The 23,563-nt window shown below is 32.6% G+C and overlaps 1 protein-coding gene across 1 annotated transcript in view; it reads right to left on the reverse strand.

Moving 5' to 3' along the window:
• Nucleotides 1-23,563, reverse strand: part of ARRB1_6 (Beta-arrestin-1) — a 94,693-nt gene that overhangs the window by 23,586 nt on the left and 47,544 nt on the right. The window contains exons 6-8 of the mRNA XM_051218376.1: nt 10,431-10,498; nt 5,660-5,810; nt 59-143 (exon numbers count right to left, since the gene is read on the reverse strand). Coding sequence (XP_051073045.1) covers nt 59-143; nt 5,660-5,810; nt 10,431-10,498 — 304 coding nt within the window. The remainder of the gene's footprint in view (nt 1-58; nt 144-5,659; nt 5,811-10,430; nt 10,499-23,563) is intronic.

A 23,563-nucleotide genomic window follows, 5' to 3' on the forward strand; every position in this document is an offset into this window, starting at 1 on the left:
AAATCATCAAAAACAGTAAACTGTAAATGGTAATGTTTAAGAATAAATATGAATTTACTTGCTACTTGTAACTTTCTAACAGGTAATTGACATAAATTATCCAATACTATTGATACACATACAGATTCATCATGATAATACAACTGAAAAAGATAATAAAACAATAAATTTGAACACTGAATGGTATTTTGTCAATGTTTATGCAAGATACATGTTTATATGCGTATATATAACACTAGACTTTTAATTAAACATGTAATCCCTGTAAATCAGTGGATGAATTAAGCATCGGTTTTGCATATTTCCAACTAAATCTTTAATAATTATAGTAGCTAAATCCTTTTCATCTTTCAATAGTTGGAATCATGAGTCCATTGAAGTTAGACCATCATGGAAAAACTGGAAGCACTGGATGGCCATTTCGTCCTAGTATGGAACTCTTCAGTAATGCGCATACACGATCCCACCCCCCGCGAGATTCAAACCCAGGACCTATCAGTCTTTTTTCTAAATAAATGAATTATTAGCATTAAAAGCAATGGACCTAATTGTTCATGGCAAATTATATCAATATCTGTTTAATAATTAGTTACAAAAACTGGGCTGGACAGTGATTGCGGTGATTCATTTTTTTTATTATTTCTTTGAATCTTCCCATTAATGTTTAAGACTGTAATTGAACAGTCTGTTATTGGCATATGTGCATCTAGTGCGGATTGCACGATATTGCCTTAATTTACAAGTATTCTAACCATAGATGGATAGTGGCTATCTAGACTGAGTAGCTTAGTGGATAACGTGATAGCATTGTGGAATTGTGGAGTGAACATCAAGTCTGAGATACAGGTTCATCCGGCTGACAATTCTCAAATATGATGAAACGTGCGTCGCGGATTTCACTACTAGACACAATCCATCTTTAAATATTACGATGTTATCTCTTTGAAATTACTGTTGGACATACCTTACAATTCATATTATTTAAACAAATGTATTATATCATTTCATGCTTATTATACAACGGATGACGTATTTAAATAAATAAATTTCCATTATAAAAAACTTCTAAACCTCTTTATGATAGAATTAATTTATAAATGAGTAGTTTAGAAGAGGTCTTAATCTCTTTTACACAGTTGGTTAGTCATAAACTACATTGACATAAGGTAGATAAATATATTTGCACTTAACAGTTTAGGGGTTGTGGAGATTGTTAAGTTTTTGATTGAAATCATGAGTCGATTGAAGCTAGACCACCACGGAAAACCTGAAGGCACTGGACGGCCGTTTCGTCCTAGTATGGGACTCCTCAGCAATGCGCATCGACGATCCTGCACCCCGCGAGATTCGAACCCAGGACCTATCAGTCTCACGCCAGGCGCATTTGTTTAAGTTTTTGTACTACATCAAAACAGTCTGAGCATAGAGAGCCTAGAGAATCTTACTCTAGAAGATTAAAGAAATTGGCCGAAATAAAGGTATCACTAGATTTTGTAACACAGACATAAGCTTTCAAAAACACAGTACCACTCTTATTTGAAACTAAAAAGCAGTTCGCTACAATGAATTCACAAATAAAATTGAACAAACAAACTTTTAGTTCGTCACAAACTTTACAACTTGAGTAGAAATCTATTGATCAATATTTTTCAATTCTAGTTAGTTTGGATATTACATAATTTCCCTTCGATATAATAGGTGAGTTCTTGTCTTGATCCAGATAAGAGTTATATTCTACCAATCATGAATTTGACTTGGATATTTGGAAATCCATTATCAGACTTGTAAATGATGAGTAAAAAGTTATGATTTGATCATATGATTTTCTATATATTATTCTACATAGTTTTCAAGTTTTTTTTTCATGACAAAATAACATCATTAAGGATATCTGACTACTTTGTAAATGATTGAAAGCTGAGAAAAGTATACGTTAGTTACTGCCTAAGTGGTAAAAACGCATTGATTTGGTATCTAAACTACTTTGATATCTAATTCACAAACCGTTACATGTATGAAACATCCAGATATAATGTTCTTACATAAAAGCTTCTTGTAAAAGTTGACTATTTCAACTATGGTTAATACCATCAAACTAAAAATATAGTGAGTGGACACTTTACAATGTTATAGATGATGGTAAACTATTATGTTATAAGCAGAGATGGATAGTGGCTAGCAGTGGAATTCTGGACGCACGTTTCGTCCTATTCGGGTTTCGTCAGCTGGATGTATCTGTATCTCCGAGTTGATGTTCACTCTGGGACTCGAACCTAGTACCATTCGCTTCAAACGCCATCACGTTATCCACTCAGCTACTGAGTTCTGATAGCCACTTGCTTGTGCAATGGGGTGAATTTAAATTCACTTGGTATTGTTTTGCTTGTATCTTCCCATTGAGTTTTAAGATTACAATTGATCAGTCTGTTTTTGGTATATGTGCATACTGTGCGTATGCTTCGATATTGCCTTAATTCACAAGCTTCGTCCTATTTGGGACTCGTCAGCTCGATGTACCTGCATCTCAGAGGACGTCTCATAGGACGAAACGCACATCTTGGATTCCACTGCTAGCCACTATCCATCTTTACTTGTAAAAGCCTGTGAATTAAGACAATATCGAGGCGTACACACAGTATGCACATATGCCAATAACAGACTGATCAATTGTAGTCCTAAACCTAAATGGGAAGATACAAGCAAAACAATAACAAGTTTATTATGTTATAATGCTATATCTTACCAAGTAATCATTGGTGCAAAGAGAAAAAATATGTTTAAGTGATAGTGTATAAGCGTTACTTTATGTGAAAAAACAGGTATACACTAAGAATTCATTCGAAAATCACCAATATATAGACTTTTATTATCAAATGTTCATTCAGGATAATATACATGACTATGTTGAGTAATCGGAGTCATAGTGTGTAGTTATATATTTCTCACTATATGCTCCATTGAATATGTTCCTTAATTCGAAACTCATCAATCTACTATTTCTTAAAGATGTTTACATATTTAAAATAAGTGATAGTTATGCTTTAAATAAATGTATCTCATTTACAATTGAATAAGAATGTAGAAATTAGTGAATACTAACATGTAGTTATACAAAATATTCGTGTTCGATAAAAAAAACTACAGTTTACTAATCCAGTAACGCTATGTGTAAACTAACAAATGTTCTGATAAACCAGATGTTATATAACTAAAGATGGAAAAACAAAGGAAGAAAATTTTTTAAAAAATCAAATGATCAACTAATGATAAATTCATGACGAAAAACTCTTAGTGCCACCCAGTGAAATGTACTGAATATAGCAACTGTTTGTATAATCTCGTTATTCATTCTTTAGGCTAAAAAATAAATCTATATCTGACAATATATCTTGTCAAGAATCAACTTTTCATATTACCAAATATGACATACACAATTTGAAATGGATAATGTTTTGTACTCATAACAAATACACTTGGCTCAATTCACTGAATTCGTTGCTGGGCGTTTTTAAATTCATTCAGTTTGTGATACTGCCTCAAAATTAAATGATTTTATCGGTAACCTATACTGATAATTACCATGTGCTCACTAGTGACTAGCTTCGTGAGGGAATTCTTGGAGTTCTAGTGAGAAGTCGTGACTAGTGGAGCTAATCTGTCTAGGGTAAAGACAGGTATTTACGTTGGTACAATAGAAGATGGTTGCGCAATTTCGTGGATTGCTTGAGGTTAGATAATAACACCGTTAAATGCCGGGTCAGTGGTCTAGTAGGTTAAGCGTTCGCGCGAGATACTGAACACCTTGGGTTCGAATCCTGCGAGCGTGACCATGGATGCGCACTGCTGAGGAGTCTCAAATTAAGACGAAACGGCCGCCCAATGCTTTCAGATTTTCCGTGGTGGTCTAGCTTCGAATGACTCATGATCTCATCATCAATCGATTCATGATCTTATTCATAAAGTATCATTTTCGGCTGTATTCTAATATAAAAGTATAATTCCTAGTTGAGTTATATGGCAGTTTCAAACATTTTTCAGAATAAATTAGTAGTATGAAGTTTATCATCAGTTTTGACACTTAAAACTAATAGAGTTATTTGCCTGCTTTTTTTTGAGCGAATAAACACCAATCAGTAGTAGGGAATACATTATGAATGAGAATGATAATAAACGATATTGAATCAGTTAACTTTGTTTCAATTATTATCACTACTGCAAGATCAAATGAATATGAATAAGTTGACATAGTAATGTTAATCAAAGTTTAAAAAAATGAAGTACAGAAAATCTAGCTCACAAACTGAAAGTATAAAACTGATGAATGATAAAACAAACAAAATTATTGCCAGTTGATTGATCACTAGATGGTGATTAATGTCATGTGTGTCAAGTCCTTATTTAGTGCAGATTGAATGCTATCGGCCATGTTGCAATGTGACCAACAGTCTAGGTGACTCGACACTGCGTACACTATATATTGAGATTAGATGGTGGTTGAAGGTGGTCAACAGGAAACCCTGGACCCGGGTTTCGTGCTACTTGGCACTCGTCAGCAATGTGTACCTGTAATCTTGAGGGGACTGGTACTCCCTGACGGTTTCGATCCCGTATCACCCAGCTTCACAGTCAGAGACGTTACCACTGAGCTATTCGGGCGTTCGATCTGCACTAAGAAGGACTTGACACACATGACATTGATCACCACCCAGTGATCAATCGATTGTGATTACATTTCAGTCCTACAGGAGGTTGGTCGCGGCCCGGATGTAAAATTACAAAACACTACCTAGTTTTCAGATTGTTTCAAAGCATTTCAAGTTGGTGATAAGATCATATTAGTTTTGTAATAGATATCCGATAATCAGTAACCAGATTTGAGATGAACTTATCGACTTGTAGATTCGAATAAGTATCAATTGAATTTGTTGTTTGTAGTCAACATTGGATAAGGATTAGGCTAATTAACTGACTGAGGTTGAATAAACAGAATATAACTAGATAGTTTGATAGTATCACATGTATCGCAAGTCTTTGGCAAATTTGAATTTCAAGCTATATGTAGTATACTATTAGTGAAAATGTAATTCAGCCACTGAGCATTGATAACGTGCCAATAATTGTCTTATATAAATCATTAAAATGACTATCTTTATGAAGTCTTTAGTATGAATTGTGTATAAGCCCGATTACTTCATTACGCATAAATATTAAATAATCATTTGTTTACGCAACAGTAAACACAGTTTATTCAATTCATAAATATTATTATTTTATCGGTTGAACTCACGGGTCAATCTAAGTTAGACTACCAACGAAAATCTTGAAGCAATGGATAAGCGTTTCATCTTAGTATGGAACATTTACGATCCCGAAAGTGAAATACAATCAAGAGCTTTTAGTCTCCTATGCAAATGCCTGGCCTTTAAACCACTGAGTTCGAGTCCCGTCATTGGGATAGTGGTTGTTCACTGCTGTAGAATCTCATACTAGGACGAAACGGCTATCCAGCTCTTTAAACTATTCAATGGTAGTCTAACTTAAATTGGCGCATAAATTCAACTCATGAAAATACTACAATCACCACAAATGTCTATATTGCAAAATATTCATATTTTAATAAGATTATAGCAAGAAAAGAAATACTATTAATCAAAATTACCGGTTTTTCAATAGACGCTTGAATAAATAATTCACCATTATGACATGGTAAATTAATAGATTTTTTAATCGATTCAATAATAGGTTCTAAAGGACGATGTGTTATTTTTGGTCCAGCAGTCAATTTTCTTAAAACAATTGTTACTGTTGAACTAAAGTAAAGAGAAAACAAAATGACTATTCTTTATTCAATAAGTTAAATGTTTATCGAAATATTATTAATTATCAGAAGCGGTTTGTGGAGATTTTAGAAATTTCACAGATTGAAATCATGAATCAATTGAAGTTAGACCATCATGGAAAACCTGAAAGCACTGGACAGCCGTTTTGTCCTAGTATGGGACTCCTGAGTAGTGCGCATCCACGATCCCGCATCCCGTGAGGTTCGAACCCAGGATCCATACTAGAACGAAACGGCCGTCCAGTGCTTCCAGGTTTTCCATGGTGGTCTAGTTTCAATTGACTCATGATGTCAATCTGTGACATTATTAATTAATCATAGAAATAATGTTCAACTGTGTTTGATCTATCTGTAGTCTTAGTTTGATATATATTAGCCTAAATGTTTGAAATAATTGGTACTATGGTATTGTAAAATAGTTCGAAAGCAAAGTTTCAATGGATCATTGCGTCATAAAATAACCAGTGAAAAAATTTAAAATATATTATATTACAGTTATTGGATTCAACTCAATCATGCATCGATGTATTGTTCAAAAGAGCTTAGAAAATAAACAACTTGTTTCTTACATCCAATCTTAATAGATAATAAAACTAAATTAACCCTTTCTGATATTGATCAACATATGCTCACTGGTGAATGACTTCAAAAGATATTTCATAGAGTTCTAGTGAGAAGTAGTAACCAGTGGAGTTCAGTCGGGTCCATTGTGGGGTAGTAATTCACTGAGGACAGTGATGGACGGTGGCTCAATTCCGTGGATTAGTTGAAGTTAGACATAAACACCGTTGGATGCCGACTCAGTGGTCTAAAAGTTAAGCGTTCGCGCTCGAGACCCATAGGTCCTGGGTCCGAATCTCGCAAGGCGGGATCGTGAATATGCACTGCTGAGGAGTCTCACAATAAAACGAAACGGCCGTCCAGTGCTTCCTAGTTCCCCACGGTGGTCTAGTTTTCATTGACTCATGATCTCAACCACTGAAGTTATTGTTTTTTAAAGGGGTAAATCAAAAATTTTAAAAAATACAAACACACATATATATTGAATGTTGACAAATTTCATTGAATTAACAAACAGTGGCTTATTTCTGATAAGTTAAACAGTTGATCACAGTAGACGTAAAACTGTTGAATTATTAAACCCCTCGTCTTCAGACTGTTATAATTGATAGAATGATTCATGTGTTTTAGATGATATAACATAAGCTTGAATTCAGGCTTGACTATCGTAATTTGTAAAGTTATGAATATTTCACGGAATATATATGTTACAATTACTTTTAAATGTTTTAGCAGGTTCAAGGTATGTTTCAGATCATTTTAATCAAAATCATACATTCATTATTATTAGGCAGGCAAATATCATCAGAATAAGTTGCTTTGTGAAGCCTTTCAAATTTTTTAACAAAAGGATACTGAATACATAGGTAGTAAACGGATTCTCTGAATGGTGGTTTTTCAAGGTCATTTGCAAAACAAATAGTTCATTCATAGTGTTTTTTATTGTAGAAGAAAGAATAGTGTACGTATACAAGTCATTCATGAGATTTCCAAAAGTATTTTAAAAATAGGAATAATGGCGAGACTATAATTTATGGATGAACCAATCACGTATAAGATAACAGGTAACGGATTTTGGCACGAAATTCACTCGTCCATTTGGCTTAATAGAGTTTTGGCATTATCCCTGATGTTAGTTCGTGATTAAAACACTATATCTAATTCCTAATCATAATTCCCCACACTAATTTATAACCCTCATTTGATCCTGTTTATTAAGTGGACACTCTCAAAGTCAGTCTAGCATCGCTAAAAAGGTCATCCATAAATTACACTCTCATCGGAATAATTTGTCTGTGAATAAAGATTGATTTACTGATTAATAAAAACAATCATTGAAACGTATCTAACAGTAAAATTCTTGTTTTTGAATGTATCTAATATTACAAATTCGCAAACGGTCATAAAGGTATATTACTGAGGAAAACACAGATTGAAAGTATTTTAAAAACAAAAGATGGTAAATTATCAACGATAGATCAATTCGAGAAGAACTACAACAATTATCATTGAGAATGGTTGTAATAGATATTTAGTACTGAATAGAAATGGAATGATTATTATTGTATAATTCGGTAAGAGCATCTAAGTAGTTTACTTTAAAAACGACGAGTACATTCGACTGAATCCATCGAACCGCTTAAAGTACTCTTTTTCTTTAGTGCTCATTTAATTTGGTGACAAGGTCAACTTATATTATTTGATTCAAAAAAGTTTTAGTATTGCAAATGATTGACTAAATATAAGTCACTGAATACAATAGTGTGTTACAGTGTACATTGTAACCTAAATAGAATAATTTAGACAAGATTTTAATGAATAAATCATGAACCGGTCTATACTATTACAGAAGAAGTATATATTTGTAAAATCTCAGCGAATGAATCTGGATTAAATCTAAAGTTTCACCTAGCAATCTGATCCAAGCTTTTTCAAGGAAATTTAATCAAGCATCAAAATTATGCTTTATTAAATTTCTTTGAAAATAACTTGGACCAGATTATTAGGCGAAATGTTGGATTTATTTCAAATTCATTCTCTGAAGTTTTACAAATACATTCTTCTTGTTTAATGTCTCACATAAACTCGGCACCCAAATACTGTGAAATTATTCGATCAAATTTGGACTAAATTTCTTATATACGGTTCATACTATTTTCCAATAAATTATATGTAGTGAAAATATGTGGAAATCAATAAAAAGAACTGAAACAAACTAAACCGACACTAATTTTACAAACAACCCATCTATAAGATGGTAATTAGAATCCAGGCTAGCAGTGATATTTTCAATAAACTTTTTATCAAAAATTCTATGTAACTACATATCCTAACAGTAGTATTATCCATTAAGTATCGTTTTTAATGTAATCGTGTGAATTAAGAGATATATACTAAACAGAAAGGAAAATAACCACTTTCATTAATAAAACATATTTCAATAGTTGAGATCATGAGTCAAATGAAGGTAGACTACCATGGAAAACACGAAAGCACTGTACAGCCGTTCCGTTCCATTGTGAGACTCCTCGATAGTGAGCACCCATGACCCCATTTCGTGTGATCCGAACCCTATAGGTTTCGCTCAAGTGAACGCTTAACCTCTAGACCACTGTTCATTTAGTCGAATCTCCTTGTACATTAGGATGACATCATCTGAAAATACATTTTTTTCTATGAAGAACTACACAATATTCTTATATCTTTTCAGTTAATGATTCTTAAAGTTTTCCAAAGAATATTTCGTCCAGTGCTTCCAGGTTTTCAATGATGGTCTAGCTTCAACTGACTCATGATTTCAATCTGTGAAGATTTTTATTTTGTCAAACTTATTTTGAAGTTATTTGATTACATAATTTAATTTGCTTAACAGTAACACTGTTGTGTACTGTCAGTAAAATCTAAACTCCGACAATATAAATTACATTGTAAGTGATCGTATAAACATGTGTGACTATTAATAGTCGTGCAATTTTGTTTTAGACATATTATATTGAACGAGAACACAAAAGGTGGGACAACCAATATACAAAACCCCCTAGTAAGATCTGACCACTATATAATAAATACTTTCATTTGCATAATATCCATCAATTGTCTCAGACTTTGTTGTTCTTGTGTTACCATTACCAAATAACCTCTGTTCACGTTCTCTTCTCTTCCATCATTTTAACGTTGTGCCGCTAAGGATTCCACTTTCGATTGGTGATACATACTACTTATATCTATCGACATCAATAGCACACACCACAGTATACGCAAACTGACGTTATAGACATTTTATATATCTTTAATTTTAATTGATAAAATAAATGGTATATTTTAGTGAAGGCTAATTACTTTATAACTTTTTTCGTTTAGAAGTCTGGTTATCGTATATTCCATGATTAGCGATAGAAAAATATTAGACAATTCTTTTTTGTCATAAATTCACTCGTTACATATAGATAGACTTGAAGGAACATGACAAAATACTCTTAGTATCATTTGAATCGTGACTGGTTACATTTGTATTCAACCGTATTACACCTTAAGTAAAAGAAGTAATTAGGCGAATAATGAGTTTACAGTAATGAAAGTCTGTCAGTAATATATAGTAAAATGAAGATGGCTAAAATTATTTCGTATTGTCAGTAGACTAGTAAAAACAATAGCTACGTGGATAACGTGATGACGTTTGAAGTGGATGGTACTGGCTTCGAATCATGGAGTGAATATCAACTCTGAGATGTAGGTACATCTAGCTGATGAGTCCCAAATAGAACAAAACGCACATCCTGCATTCCACTGCTAGCTATCATCCATCTTTGCTTAGAAAGCTTGTGACTTAAAAAAATATAAAAACAATCAGAACAGGATGTACATATACCAATAAGAAACTGATCATTTTCAATCCTAAACATCACTGGAAAATTTCAAACGAACATTAATAGTTGAATTCAATCTACGTTTTGTTATAAAATATAATATTGAGAATTTATTTTCTAGGATGAAAATAATAATAGAATTTTAGATATCAAACATAACTTACCTTGCTGGTTGATTGTCATCAATTCGTTTACCAATAAATGCGGTCAGTTCATAATTAATACCATATGGCTAATAATAAATAAAATAAAATTGTGTATATTAAATATTTTTTTTTACTTAGTAATATGATATAATTTGGTGAGACTATAGTTTGAGCGACATTAGACTGACCTAAAGAGTATCCACCTGATAAATAGGACAAAATGAGGGTTATAAGTTAGTGTGAGGAATTCGAATTATGATTTACAGTTGATAGTTAATGTTAGGAATTAGATTTAATGTTTTCATCACGAACTAACATCAGGGATAATGCCAAAACTCTATTAAGCCAAATGGACGAGTGAATTTTGTGCCAAAATCCGTTACCTGTTATCTTATACGTGATTGGTTCGTCCATGAGTTATAGTCTCGCCTATAATTTGAATATTGTACAAGATAACGACAATTTTATCATAATACAGTCTGTTAAAATTGAACTGTTTCATGGCAAAACTTGATTCGATGATTAAAACTATACAAATGAGTTCTAAATGACATTCGATTGATAAGTTGTGTACAAGTTAGTGATTATTTTGTTAGAAATATAAAGTGTATGATTTATATTCAAATAGAATTTCTATCGGTGGACTCTAGCTGACTATATAAGTTTTCGATTTTATTAGGAGTTAGTTACTTACTTACTCACATCTGTTACTCCCAATGGAGCATAGGACGCCGACCAGTATTCTCCAACTCACTCTGTCCTGGGCCCTCCTTTCCATTTCTATCCAATTTTTGTTCATTCTTCTGATATCTGTCTCCATTTCTCAACGTATTGTGTTCTTTGGTCTTCCTCTTCTCCTTTGGCATTGACGATTCCATGTGAGGGCTTGTCTTGTGACGCAGTTGGGTGCTTTCCTCAATGTGTGTCCTATCCATTTCCAGCGCTCCTTCCTGACTTCTTCCTTCACTGGGATCTGGTTTGTTCTCTCCCACAGTAGGTTGTTGCTAATGGTGTCTGGCCAATGGATCCGAAGTATTTTACGTAGACAACTGTTAATAAGCACCTGTATTTTCTGGATTATGGCTTTCGTAGTTCTCCAGGTTTCTGCCCCATACAGTAGAACTGTCTTGACATTCGTATTGAAAATTCTGACCTTGGTGTTGGTTGAATTTTGGTTTGAGTTCCAGATGTTCTTCAATTGTAAGTATGCTACTCTTGCTTTACCGATTCGTGCCTTCACATCTGCATCAGATCCACCGTGTTCATCAGTAATGTTGCTCAGATATGTAAGGGTTTTTACATTTTCCAAATCTTCTTTGTCAAGTGTGATTCGATTGTTGCATGTTGTGTTTTATCGAAGAATCTTGCTTTTCTCTTAGTGTATGTTGAGACCTACTGCTGCTGAGGCTGCGGCTACACTGGTCGTCTTCTGGATTTGTTGTTGTGTGTGCGACAGAAAAGCCAAATCTTCTGAGAAGTCTAAATCCTCCAGCTGCATCCCATCTGTCCACTGTATCACATTCTTCCTGCCAGATGTTGACGTCTTCATAATCCAGTCGATCACCAGAAGAAAGAGAAAAGGTGAAAGCAAGCAACCTTGTCTAACACTGGTCTTTACCTCAAACAAGTCTGTCAATTGTCCTCTTTATTAGGAGTAATAAATCAAAAACCTAGAAAGAAAACTTTTGCATGATATTTAATAAGGAACCTGTAATGTCTATAAGATACGAAATATTTGTTTTCCCTCTTTTAACATCCTAAATGTTTGAGTGATATACATCAAGGAAAAAATCCTTACTGTTTAATTAATTAACTGTGACATGTGAAGATTTAAAAAAATATTGAAGTAAGCTAGCTGTTATACATTGAGTGTAATTCCTCAATCAAGGGCCTTTTTTTGGTAAATCCCCATATATATCTTAAATGATATATTTTTCATGATCAAATAATAAATGTATAGTACTTTTTGACATTGAATGGTACTTCAATTTTTTTTTTGTGATCAGCCCATAAAAATCATCTATAAGAAATCAAGGAAACTATCAAAGTAAATGTGAAGTACTTTAAAGATTAAATAAGGACTATTTGTCAAAAAATATATATATCATGATTTATAATTGACTATACCGATGAATGATATTATAATTAGCTTAAATTATAAAGCTGAAAACTGGATTGTATCATACACATCATATAAATAATAGAACAACATATATAAGCGAACACTTGTTTTCAATTAGATCGTCATCAGGCTTTATTCTAATAAACATGAATATTTATACGAAAATGTTAAACCAATCAAAGCAATATATGGGTCATTATTCACAATGAAATAGAATAGGTCACCACACATAATAAGTAAAAATACAAGTTGATAGTAAGAAGACAAGTGTACTGTTAGTAGTAAGAATAATAAAATACGATAACAAAAGTCTTATCAATAGTTAAACGTTGGAAATAGAAGGTCAAACATGGGTAAATAGACTTGGAATAGTCAACACAAAACATTAAAATCATTACGTAATAAGATGTGTGTAAATAATTAGATAGTGAAGAATACAAAAGGAAAGAGGCGAAAAATTACAAACAAATACTAGATGTGAAAATAAGGCTAATGATAACAAAAATAAAATAAAACGAATAATAATAATTTTTTAAAAATCGTTAGTTAAGTTATAACTGACCATGGGAGGAATAGGGGGGTTACGAATTTCTTCTGTATACATAAATTGGGGTTATATGTACAAATTCCTATGGCTTCAGCTATATGTAGAAGGCGGGAACGAACTCCGTTGGGAAATGATGAAGGTATACGATAGACCACTCGAAATGATTTCGACTTATCTACAGCATGACCGCTATCAATGTGATATGCCAAGATATACATAATAGTATTTATACAATATCATTTAATGCCTATATTGTTGTATAGTAATCAACAGGATTGACTAATACCTTTGTTATAAGAATATATACAGTAAATAATGAAACAAGTCAATAATTCAGCTTGGATATATATATAGTAAATTATATTCATATTAAGATGTTAAAAAAAACACAAGTTGAATGAAGAAATATTCTTCTTCAATTAGTTCCTTATCAAAACTCTAAATTCATTCAGAATTTCATTCATTTAATGTTTCCTTGTTAGGTCTATAGATATTACTTAATTGATTAGTGATATGAATTCGTTACAAACTTTCTCAATATTTTCAATATATTTATTCAGCTTTAATTTAGAATATCATCTTATGTAATTTGTCATTCTTCTTAATAATATAATAGTTTAGTTTTTATGACATTCATTTTATTAATTACATACTATTACTACTAGAAAAAATATGGATATTGGATTACTTATCATCAAACTTAGTCAATCCATTATATGTGAAAATTATATTTGAAATAATCTCAGCGATTGAGATTTAAATAATTCCAACGTTTTGTCCAGCTAACTTGTCTGGACTTCTTCAGGGTAATAGTCAAAATCAAAATCATCAAAGAAATATATAATTTCTATTTACTCGGCGCACGATTTCTGTCAAGCTATTCGTTCTAATCTTGACGAATATTTGTATAAATTAGTGAATTCATGTTGTTATGTAATGAATCTTTTATAATTAACCGATTATATAATATTGTTTTTAGACCGAATTTCACATTAGATGAACTTCTAAATGATTTTAGAGGAAAGATTGTAAATTTAATAGTTGAATTCATGAGTCAATTGAAGCTTAATCAACATGCAAAACCTGGAAGCACAGGATGGTCATTTCGTCCTATTGTAGGACTCCTCAGTATTGCACATCCAAGATCCTACACGAGGGGTTCGAATAGATCATGGAGGCTCACTCTTAAGAAGATTCATACCAGTATGAAACAACTGTTGAAATTACTACAATCTTCACAAAAACCCTACTGATACTAATCAACATATGCTCACTGGTGAATGGCTTGAAGATGTATATAGTGGAGTTCTAGTGAGAACTAGTGACCAGTGGAGTTCAACCGGGTCAGTTGTGAGATAGGGACTCACTGATAACAATGGTGGATGTGTCGCTCAATTTCGTGGATTAGTTGAAGTTAGACATTAACACCGTTGGATGCCGGTTGTCTCAATGGTTTAGTTGGTTAAGCGGCTGGCGTGAGACTGATAAGTCCTGAGTTCGGATCCCGCGAGGTGGGGTCCTGGATGGACACTGCTGAAGATTTCCACAATGAGACGAAATGGCCGTCCAGTGCTTCCAGGTTTTCCATAGTGGTCTAGCTTCAATTGACTCATGATCTTCATTGTTGATATTAAATTAATATAATATCCACAAAAACCCCTTTCTGATTAAAATATCATAAAGTTGACGAAGTATCATTTATTTAGTGTTAATTTTATTCTTAACTGCAAAACAGATTACTTTATAGATTTGATGAGGAATGTGTTAAACAGATAATATTTTTCGTCCAACTTATGGTTTTAATTGCATTCTTATAGAATTTATTCATCATACATAAGAGACATTGATTAAAACAGTAAAATTTGAATAACTTCTAATATTCCTATTAATTTTGCGGAAAGATAAAAACTGGTTCAAATCTTCCCAATATGGATGTTAATGACTGTGATTAATCAGTCCCCAACTGGAATATGTTTATTCTGTACTAATTACCTGGATATTGTCATTTAGGTAGAGGTATGTTTATTCAAATTCTAGATTCCATTGCTAAATACCACTACACTTTAATGAAAATATTTATTACGGATTGATAAAATCATGACAAATAGACTCAAAATAAACAAAAACACCAGTAGAGACTGATTCATACTAATCCTAATTCATCAACAACAGGAAGACTCAACCACACAGAGTTAATATATATATATATATATATATCCTATTTGAACACATGAATATCTATATGAACTCAGCAACCCAATAACTAACGCGCTGAGAGTTCAGATCAAGTCCCGAAGAGTACATCAATACAAAGATATAAATAGCACTTTAAATATTCATGTGTACACTTTATATATTGATTATATATCATAGTTGTATAATTCAATTTCCATTATAATTATTAAAATAACTAATTAAAGCATATGGATGAATCTAGTTTAGACAAAATATAATTAAATCTATGATAATGAGAGATTTATACAAACAAAGGGATTACATTATTACTTTTTATTTTTCTTAACTCTTAATTATCTTTACTTCACACACACACACACACAAAATAGTTAATAACGGAAAGAAAAACAACATAGTGATTCTTAATGAATTTTATTATGTTTAGATAAATAATAATGTAATTTCATACACAGTTCCCTTTATCATTTTGAAAAGAGCAAGATCAATGATTCTAGCAGAATAGCATAAATCCATTCTTATTTTGTAGGTTCTCGTCAGCTGCTTACAACCTGTGATATTTAAAAACATGATTACATAATGGGTTTAAATTACATACATGAGAGGGTTTCGTTGGAAGTTATGTGGAAGACATATTCGTATGGTATAGCAAGGGTGTAAATAAATCTAATAGACTGAATATTGTAAATATATATCCCTTGTGTGAAAGATCATTCTACAACATTGATTATGATAACAGTTCAGAGGGCCAGGAACAAGTGATTGCACAATGAGTAAACATTGATAGGAATGTAGTGAGTAGTGCTCAGTTGATAAAACACGATTATTAATTTGAAAGATAGTTGAAGTAAAACTCAGTGATGTAGTTGATGCAAGAAAGAGTTTAAAGGAAAAGAAAAAAAATTATCAGAACAAGAGGAAGAAAGACTAAACATTGCGATCATCAAATATCTCCTTGATACAGGACATCAGGTAGATACCCTGCAATCCTTTGAGGTGATTAGTAAACAACCAATCTCCAGTCTTCTGACGCCATTGCTATTAAACGCCAAAAACCTGACATGTGTTCAAAAGGAGATGGTTATTAATTTTTCCTCGTCTTGGTGACTAATATTCCTTCGCTGCATCTTAAAAATCCTCTCATGTAAGTAATTTAAACCCATTATGTAATTATGATTTTTAAATATCACATGCTGTAAGCAGCTGACAAGAACCTACGAAATAAGAATGAATTCATGCTATTCTACTACAATATTTGTTCTTACTTTATTCAAAATCATGTAATTATTTAATGAAGTGGATTACAGATATAAAACATAGGTATATGTATTAATCCTATACTGTTATTTTTTCTTAAAAAAAGAAAAAATCCCGAGGTCAATAATTTTCACGTACGAAAACGAAAACCACTAAAAGAAAATAGGAAAAAAATACCTAACCAGTTATGTAACAAGTAGGATTAGGGAAAAAATGACATAGCTTAGCAATCTGCTTATTATTTTTTTAGTTATGATTCTGTTAATCCAATTTCGTTATTCAAACTTCAATAATAATAATAATAATGTAAGGTTTTAACATATTTCAATGGTTAAGATCATCAGTCAGTTGAAGTGCGAAACCAGTAGGTCCAGGGTTCGAATCTCGCAAGGGGTGAGGACGTGGATGCGCACTGCCGAAGAGTCCCACATTAGGACGAAACGGCTGTCCAGTGCTTCCAGGTATTCCATGGTGGTCTAGCTTCAACTGACTCATGATCTTAACCATTGAAATTACTATAATATCCACAAAACCCATCTGATTTTAACAAATTGTTAATTTTAAAAAATACAATGTACTTAAATGATTTTCTGAGAAATTTTTATAAGTAAGGAGTCTTTTTGAATACTACATTACATGACTTGAAGTATTGATTAAATTCAGAAAGTACTCAGATAATCATTTGGCTTCTCATCAATATTTACCATAAACTTAATTAATTTAATGAAAACAAGAACAATGAACATGGTAGAATGATATAAATCTATGAGTATAGAGTTGTGGAAATTGTCGAGTTTTATTGAAATCATGAACGGATCAATGTTAGATCTGTAAGCACTGAATGACTACTTCATCCTAGTATGGGACTCCTCAGCAGTCCGCATCCACGACCTCGTATGTTGGAATCGAACTCAATTCAATAATACTCAGAACTCCATAATGATGATTATCGTGAGCTCTCTAGTAACTGAAGGCCCTCAATTCACTTCCAACGTGAAGAGTAGTAGATGTGCACCACTAAATAGTCTTATAATACGAATCTATTTAATTTGTGTCTTCTCTTTAGATACATTCAATCCACAAATAATGGTGCTAATTATTTAAAACCTATTAGACAAGTACTATTATTAATTGCTGAATATCCATTTCATTAATTCATATACTGACTAGCAAAACGTTGAGCAGATTCATATTAAGGTGACTGTCCATAGTTTAATAGATGAATTCTAACTACCTAAGTACTGTAAAATATGTAGATCAATGATAATCTCTTGGTTTTATTTAATTTTACGGCATGGGAGAAACAGAGCTAATTATATGTTAACACCATGATCATCTCCCATGAAATATTGAGTTCATATTTACTACCATTATGTACTAAATAAATACAGTTTCATCAATGCAAAAACATAACCAGTAATTCATGAGATAAAAAAACTGTATGTCAGTTGTCTTGACAACATATTTGTTATTTATGGTAATTACTGATATTCTGCTCAAACATTCAATCACGGTTGACATTAAGTAACCGGCCTATATGATTCCCTACCACCCCTTTTAAAAAAATTGTGGGGTGTGAATGAAAAATTTAGGTATCATTGATTGGTGGACTTGTTTTGCAAGTGTGTGCTCAAGTGATAATGAACAAACATTTTGTTACCTTTAATAATTTTGTGATTGGTCGTAAACTGTTCATCTTTGTAATCTGATTAGTTGAAATCGAAATCACATCTGGAGCTGTGATTGGATACCAGAATTTTCATTTTTTACATTTGAAATTTAATGATAATGAATAATTTTTTTTGTGTAATCTTAGTCTTGAAAAAAATTTAGACTTTTGAAGAAAAAGACACCAACTTAATTGCATTACCATGCAATCCTACTGTTAGTGAATGTGTATTGGGATCAATTTTTGTTTTCCGATCAAGTATACCTTGAATTGAAGTCGTTAGTTATCGGAACAGGAATAATCATATGTATCCCAGTAAAAGAAAGTTTTTGGGAAAAAGCATCTGTAAACCGGTTTGAATATTTGATAATAGTGATTACTGAATGAGGTCGGTAGTCAAATATTTAATACCAAATTAATAAACAAATTATCACCAAAGTGTGTGCATAGGCTTTTTTGTAACACACGGTGTGTTAATGGGAAAAAGAAATCAACATATCAATAAATCATCATGATAAATTACTGGTTGCAATATGTATAATTCAGGTGAACCAACCGTAGACGATCATTTAATGAACTGACTTTGACAGTATATGAAAGTAGTAATAAATTTTCCGAAAAAGACACTTAATATTTAGTAAAGGATTATTTTGTAAATGTTCATTCATAATGAGAATTAGACAACGTTAGATTTAAATGTGGTTAAATTGTAAAAGTCCATTGAAACGGCTTATTGTGTTCACTTGTAAATTATTTGTAGTTCTGTATTTTAAAATTAATTTTTTGGTCGTAATAAAAACTAGTTTGTTTAATCAGTCATTTAAAATATTCCTATTAAAATGTACTCAAAATGTACTTTTATTAGATAGTTTACAAATGTGTTACTAAAACATGAACGCTAATCACATTATTTTCAATATAAAATTACTAGATTAGTCTTCATTAGATGACAAAATCTTGTCTAAGTTTTCTTAACCTTTATATCTAATAAACGTTAGAAACAAGTTTACGAATACATGAACGATAATCGCTTTTCCACTATTAATCTCTAAGGGATATCTAAATTCATGAGACATTAATAAGTGCTTAATCACTTGACCTTTGCGGCGGAAAAGTAGTAGATAAAAAATAATGGAAATCAAATTGTGGGTGGCCCTGAAAAGGGCCTTTACTCGTTCTCGCGGTCGAACGTCATCACTATTAGTTTGTAATGGCGCCACAGATAGGACAGTGCACTGCTCGTACGTTCGGCGATGGGTCGTAGGCACAGAAGGTATGAAACATTGCTTCACATCTACAGAAAACCCAACCAACCGCATCACCGGTTTCACACGGAGGCTGCGCAAGATTACAGATGTCGCAGAGTCGATTCTCGTCATGCTCTTCTTCATTTTCGATGTCCCGTTCAGTTAACTCTTCCGAGTTAATAGAAATTACTTCCTCCTCATCGTTACTGAGCGTTTCATCCAAATCAACAGTTCCTCGTTGTATAAACGGCACTGCTACGTTAGTCGAGGTTCTTGAAAGGGTGTACGAATGCTGTTCTCCATGTAAGTTTACTGGCGTTGTTGGTAGTCTACCGTGAACTATGAAGTCATGAAGTGAACTGCATTGTTCCTCCGACATTCGCCTGATTAACGCTATCACCGCATTCTTCATGCTTGGCTGACTCAGTTGCATTGGGAAATAATTTTCAACTGCAATATGAGTCAGATAACCATCATAGTGTAACCACCTGTCACAAATTGACTGTACGTTCACATCGGTGTTACTGTGTGTGCAGTAAGCCAATACGTGACGGCATGGTAATCCGTTTTCAATGAAGAATGGACACGAGCACCGGCTAGTGTCGACGTGTACGTAGTACGTCCCCGTGGCGTCCCATAAGATTGGTAAGCAAAATTCCTGATGTGGAATGCAGCGGTACCGGAAATCAGCAGCGGTCTCACAGTTTCAAACTCCCCATCCGTTAACCTGCGCATCCATGAATTACCCTGGTACCTCAGGGAATTGCACTCGTGATTGTGATGTACATTCCCACGTACAACAGTCCAATAGCCGTCTATAATCTTACAAAACATAAATGCTGGACATTGGGTGTTCATAGAAGCCCTTCATTAAAAAAAATTATAAAACAATTTACCAAATTACCTCCTCCGTCTAATACGTTGTGACGAACCGCTAGATCTTATACGCCCATTTCGCCAACACACAAATTTAATGTAGGATTTTTGATCTCTGCCAATATGCGAATCTCTCACTACATAATGACTGTAAGTCGATCTTTCAAAATTTGTGATAGTGGTCTTTAACGCTTCAACCGATGGAAACGCAACCAGAAACAAGGTAGTCAAAAAGACTTCCTCCATTTCCGTTACGTGAGAAACACCAGCGCTCGTACTCGGCACGTTACTCTGCTCCATAATGACGATTGAGATTGTGCTTCGTCGACAAGTACTGATAATTTATAACAATTTTCAAGACATAACTAACCAATTAAATCTAATTTTTGGAACTAGCCATTTCATTGGACGAAACACGGGATGAAAAATATTGTAATTTGGGGTTGGAAAATTTTTTTTAAAAAAAAAATGGCCGGTCGGACAATATTATTCTTCAATCACCGCTGTGAAGCACCTCAATCATGGAACATAAACATGATAATAAGTTTCCGTTTGTTATTACTAATATTTAGTTAGTAACCAACAAAAAAATGGTGAAATTCTCATCTTACATTTGAAAAGAAACATAAAGTAAGGTTCATATTCATATTTCTAAGTATTTTCTACAATAGATAAGATTAACCGATTTATTTTACCTTTAATTTACTTAATACTGAATATAAAGTTGATCGTTTAAAAATAAACCAATGCTTACTCAACTTTGTATTTATTCTATTTAGCCAAGTCGGTTACTATTAATCTATTGAAATTGAACTTATCTATCTAAGAGGACATAGTTACAAATTATGAACTAGCATGGTAACTGCATAGTATCTATATAATTTCAATTGCTCAGTTGGAAAATTCTTTTATTTATTTATTTATTTATTTATTTATCATTCTTATATCATTTTCTTTTCTGAAGCTTAATCATTTTTGTAAGCAATGATGGATAGTGGCTAGCAATGGAATTCAGGAACGCGTCCTGGATTCCATTGCTAGCCACTATCCATCATTGCTTACAAAAAGCTTATGAATTAAGGCAATATCGAGGCATACGCACAGTATGCACATATGCCAATTACAGATTGATCAATTTCAGTCTTATAAATAAATAAATAAAAAAAGCTCAATGGGAAGATACAAGCCAAACAATACCAAGTGAATTTAATCATTTTTACTTTGTTCATCTATCTAATTTTAAAGTTGTTATAACATGAATTTGACATCTATTGATGAGTTCTAAACGTTGGTTGTCATGTGTTTCAAAGTTGCTGTTGTTATTGTTTTTTTCTAGAATTTTCAAACCAATGAACATGTGAATATTCAGCTACTAGGATATTTCTATAATTCTCCTATGCAGACTGTAGTTATTTTAATAGTTTTTAATAATATAAAACAAAGTATCGGTATTCTTTTTTGTTCTTTTCTAGATACTATTGTTTCTAGGTTTTAAGCAGCTAAAGAGGGTCCAGGTAATAAACAGCTTTGTATTATTCTGATACATTTGTTGTTCTGGTATTGATCAAATTCATCAATAGGCAAGATCGTATGTAAGTGAATTAGTCAAATCGGATTAATATAATCTGAGATGATATAAACGATGTTGTTAAGTTCTTACTTCCATGACTTTAATTTAAGTAAACTTATGAGAGATTCGAAATTAGGATTGGTAAAATACCCATGAATCGTTATTTTTCCATTGCTTCTATCGATGACCTTTATTCATGATGAGGGATATTTGCGCAAACGTTTTAGCATTTAGTAAGGTTTTTATTCAGAATTCACGTAAAACCCAGTTAAATTTTAGACAAAGCTTGTACACAATCCTGTCCAATTTATGATGTAACATCATATATGTTTAATCATGAGTTACTTAATATGTATCTAAGCGCCACAAACAATATACAGGAGTTTAATTGGTGTGGGAAAGTGTAATAGATTCGATCAAATCAATTTATAATTTAAAATCCATGGTATATTTAATTAATTGATCACTGAGTAGCAATCAATGTCATGTGTATATGGTACCTTTTTTATGTTGATCGAATTCGACTTATCAAATTACAACTTAGTCAACTGTCGAAGTGACTCAGAATCGTGTGTATTATATCGAGATGTTACATAATTGGATATAGTCGAGAGAGGACCGCAGACTATTTACAACTAGCTAACAAAAATTCGTTCTTTTCAAAATCTACTGATTTGAAATTAGCGTAACGAAAAAAAATAAGTAATTGACGGGTGACTAATACATTTATTTAATCGATCATCAAATCTCAGTTGAACAAATTTCAGACAACAGTATCTTTAAGGATTACTACGTTGATTTGCATTTTACGTATTGAACGTCTTTTGTTCACTGATTATCTTAAAAAATTGTCGGCAAGCACGTGTAAACTGATGGGCAAAATTGGAGGTCACATGAAATGAGAATATGTCCACATTTGATTATTCTAATAAGCAATTTGTTTGGTGCAGATAGATCAGGTTGACTGCTGGATACACTGTTTATTTTCTCATCTATGTGATCAATTCCAAACTCAAATATTGGGAAAGATGCCTTTTTGTCAAGCGTAGTGTACTTTATTTTCTTAGTTTTATCCCTCTTAAACTTTATGAATTCTTGAGAGAGCCATTATCACGTAAACAACCTTTAAATAAGATTAATTTCCCCTCAATCTTATGTTTTTACAATGCATTCTGTCCAAACCTCATTTGTGGTGTAGTGGACAGAACTTATCTAAAATCAAGTATAGTCAGATATGTGTGTCTTTTAGACAAATATGTCTTCCTAACTGACCATTTATTCAAGATTTTTCCTCATATATAGTATATGCATTTTGTGGGTTTCCAAATAACTAATTAGTTCTAGATCGTAGGCGACTAAAGCAAATCTACAAAATAAATTGATTTATAGTATTCCATTAGCTTAGGTTTTTCTTGCTTCAGTCATGATTAACATGTATGTTTCGTATGTTTTCTTCTCAAAGTACGATAAAATTATTGAAAAGCTATAGACAATTAGAGTTACCGATCACCTTCGATAAAACATCTGTCTCCAAAGCTAGATGGCAATGATTATTTCGTATGATGAGGTCTATGATCGCTATAATGAAACAGCTCGAGATTTTATTATTTTTTGTAATATATGTTTATGACTCAATATACAAGGTTCTAAATTAAGGTTGCGAGAGCTCT

Source organism: Schistosoma haematobium, chromosome 1 (genome assembly GCF_000699445.3).
Source record: "Schistosoma haematobium chromosome 1, whole genome shotgun sequence".
NCBI lineage: Eukaryota > Metazoa > Platyhelminthes > Trematoda > Strigeidida > Schistosomatidae > Schistosoma > Schistosoma haematobium.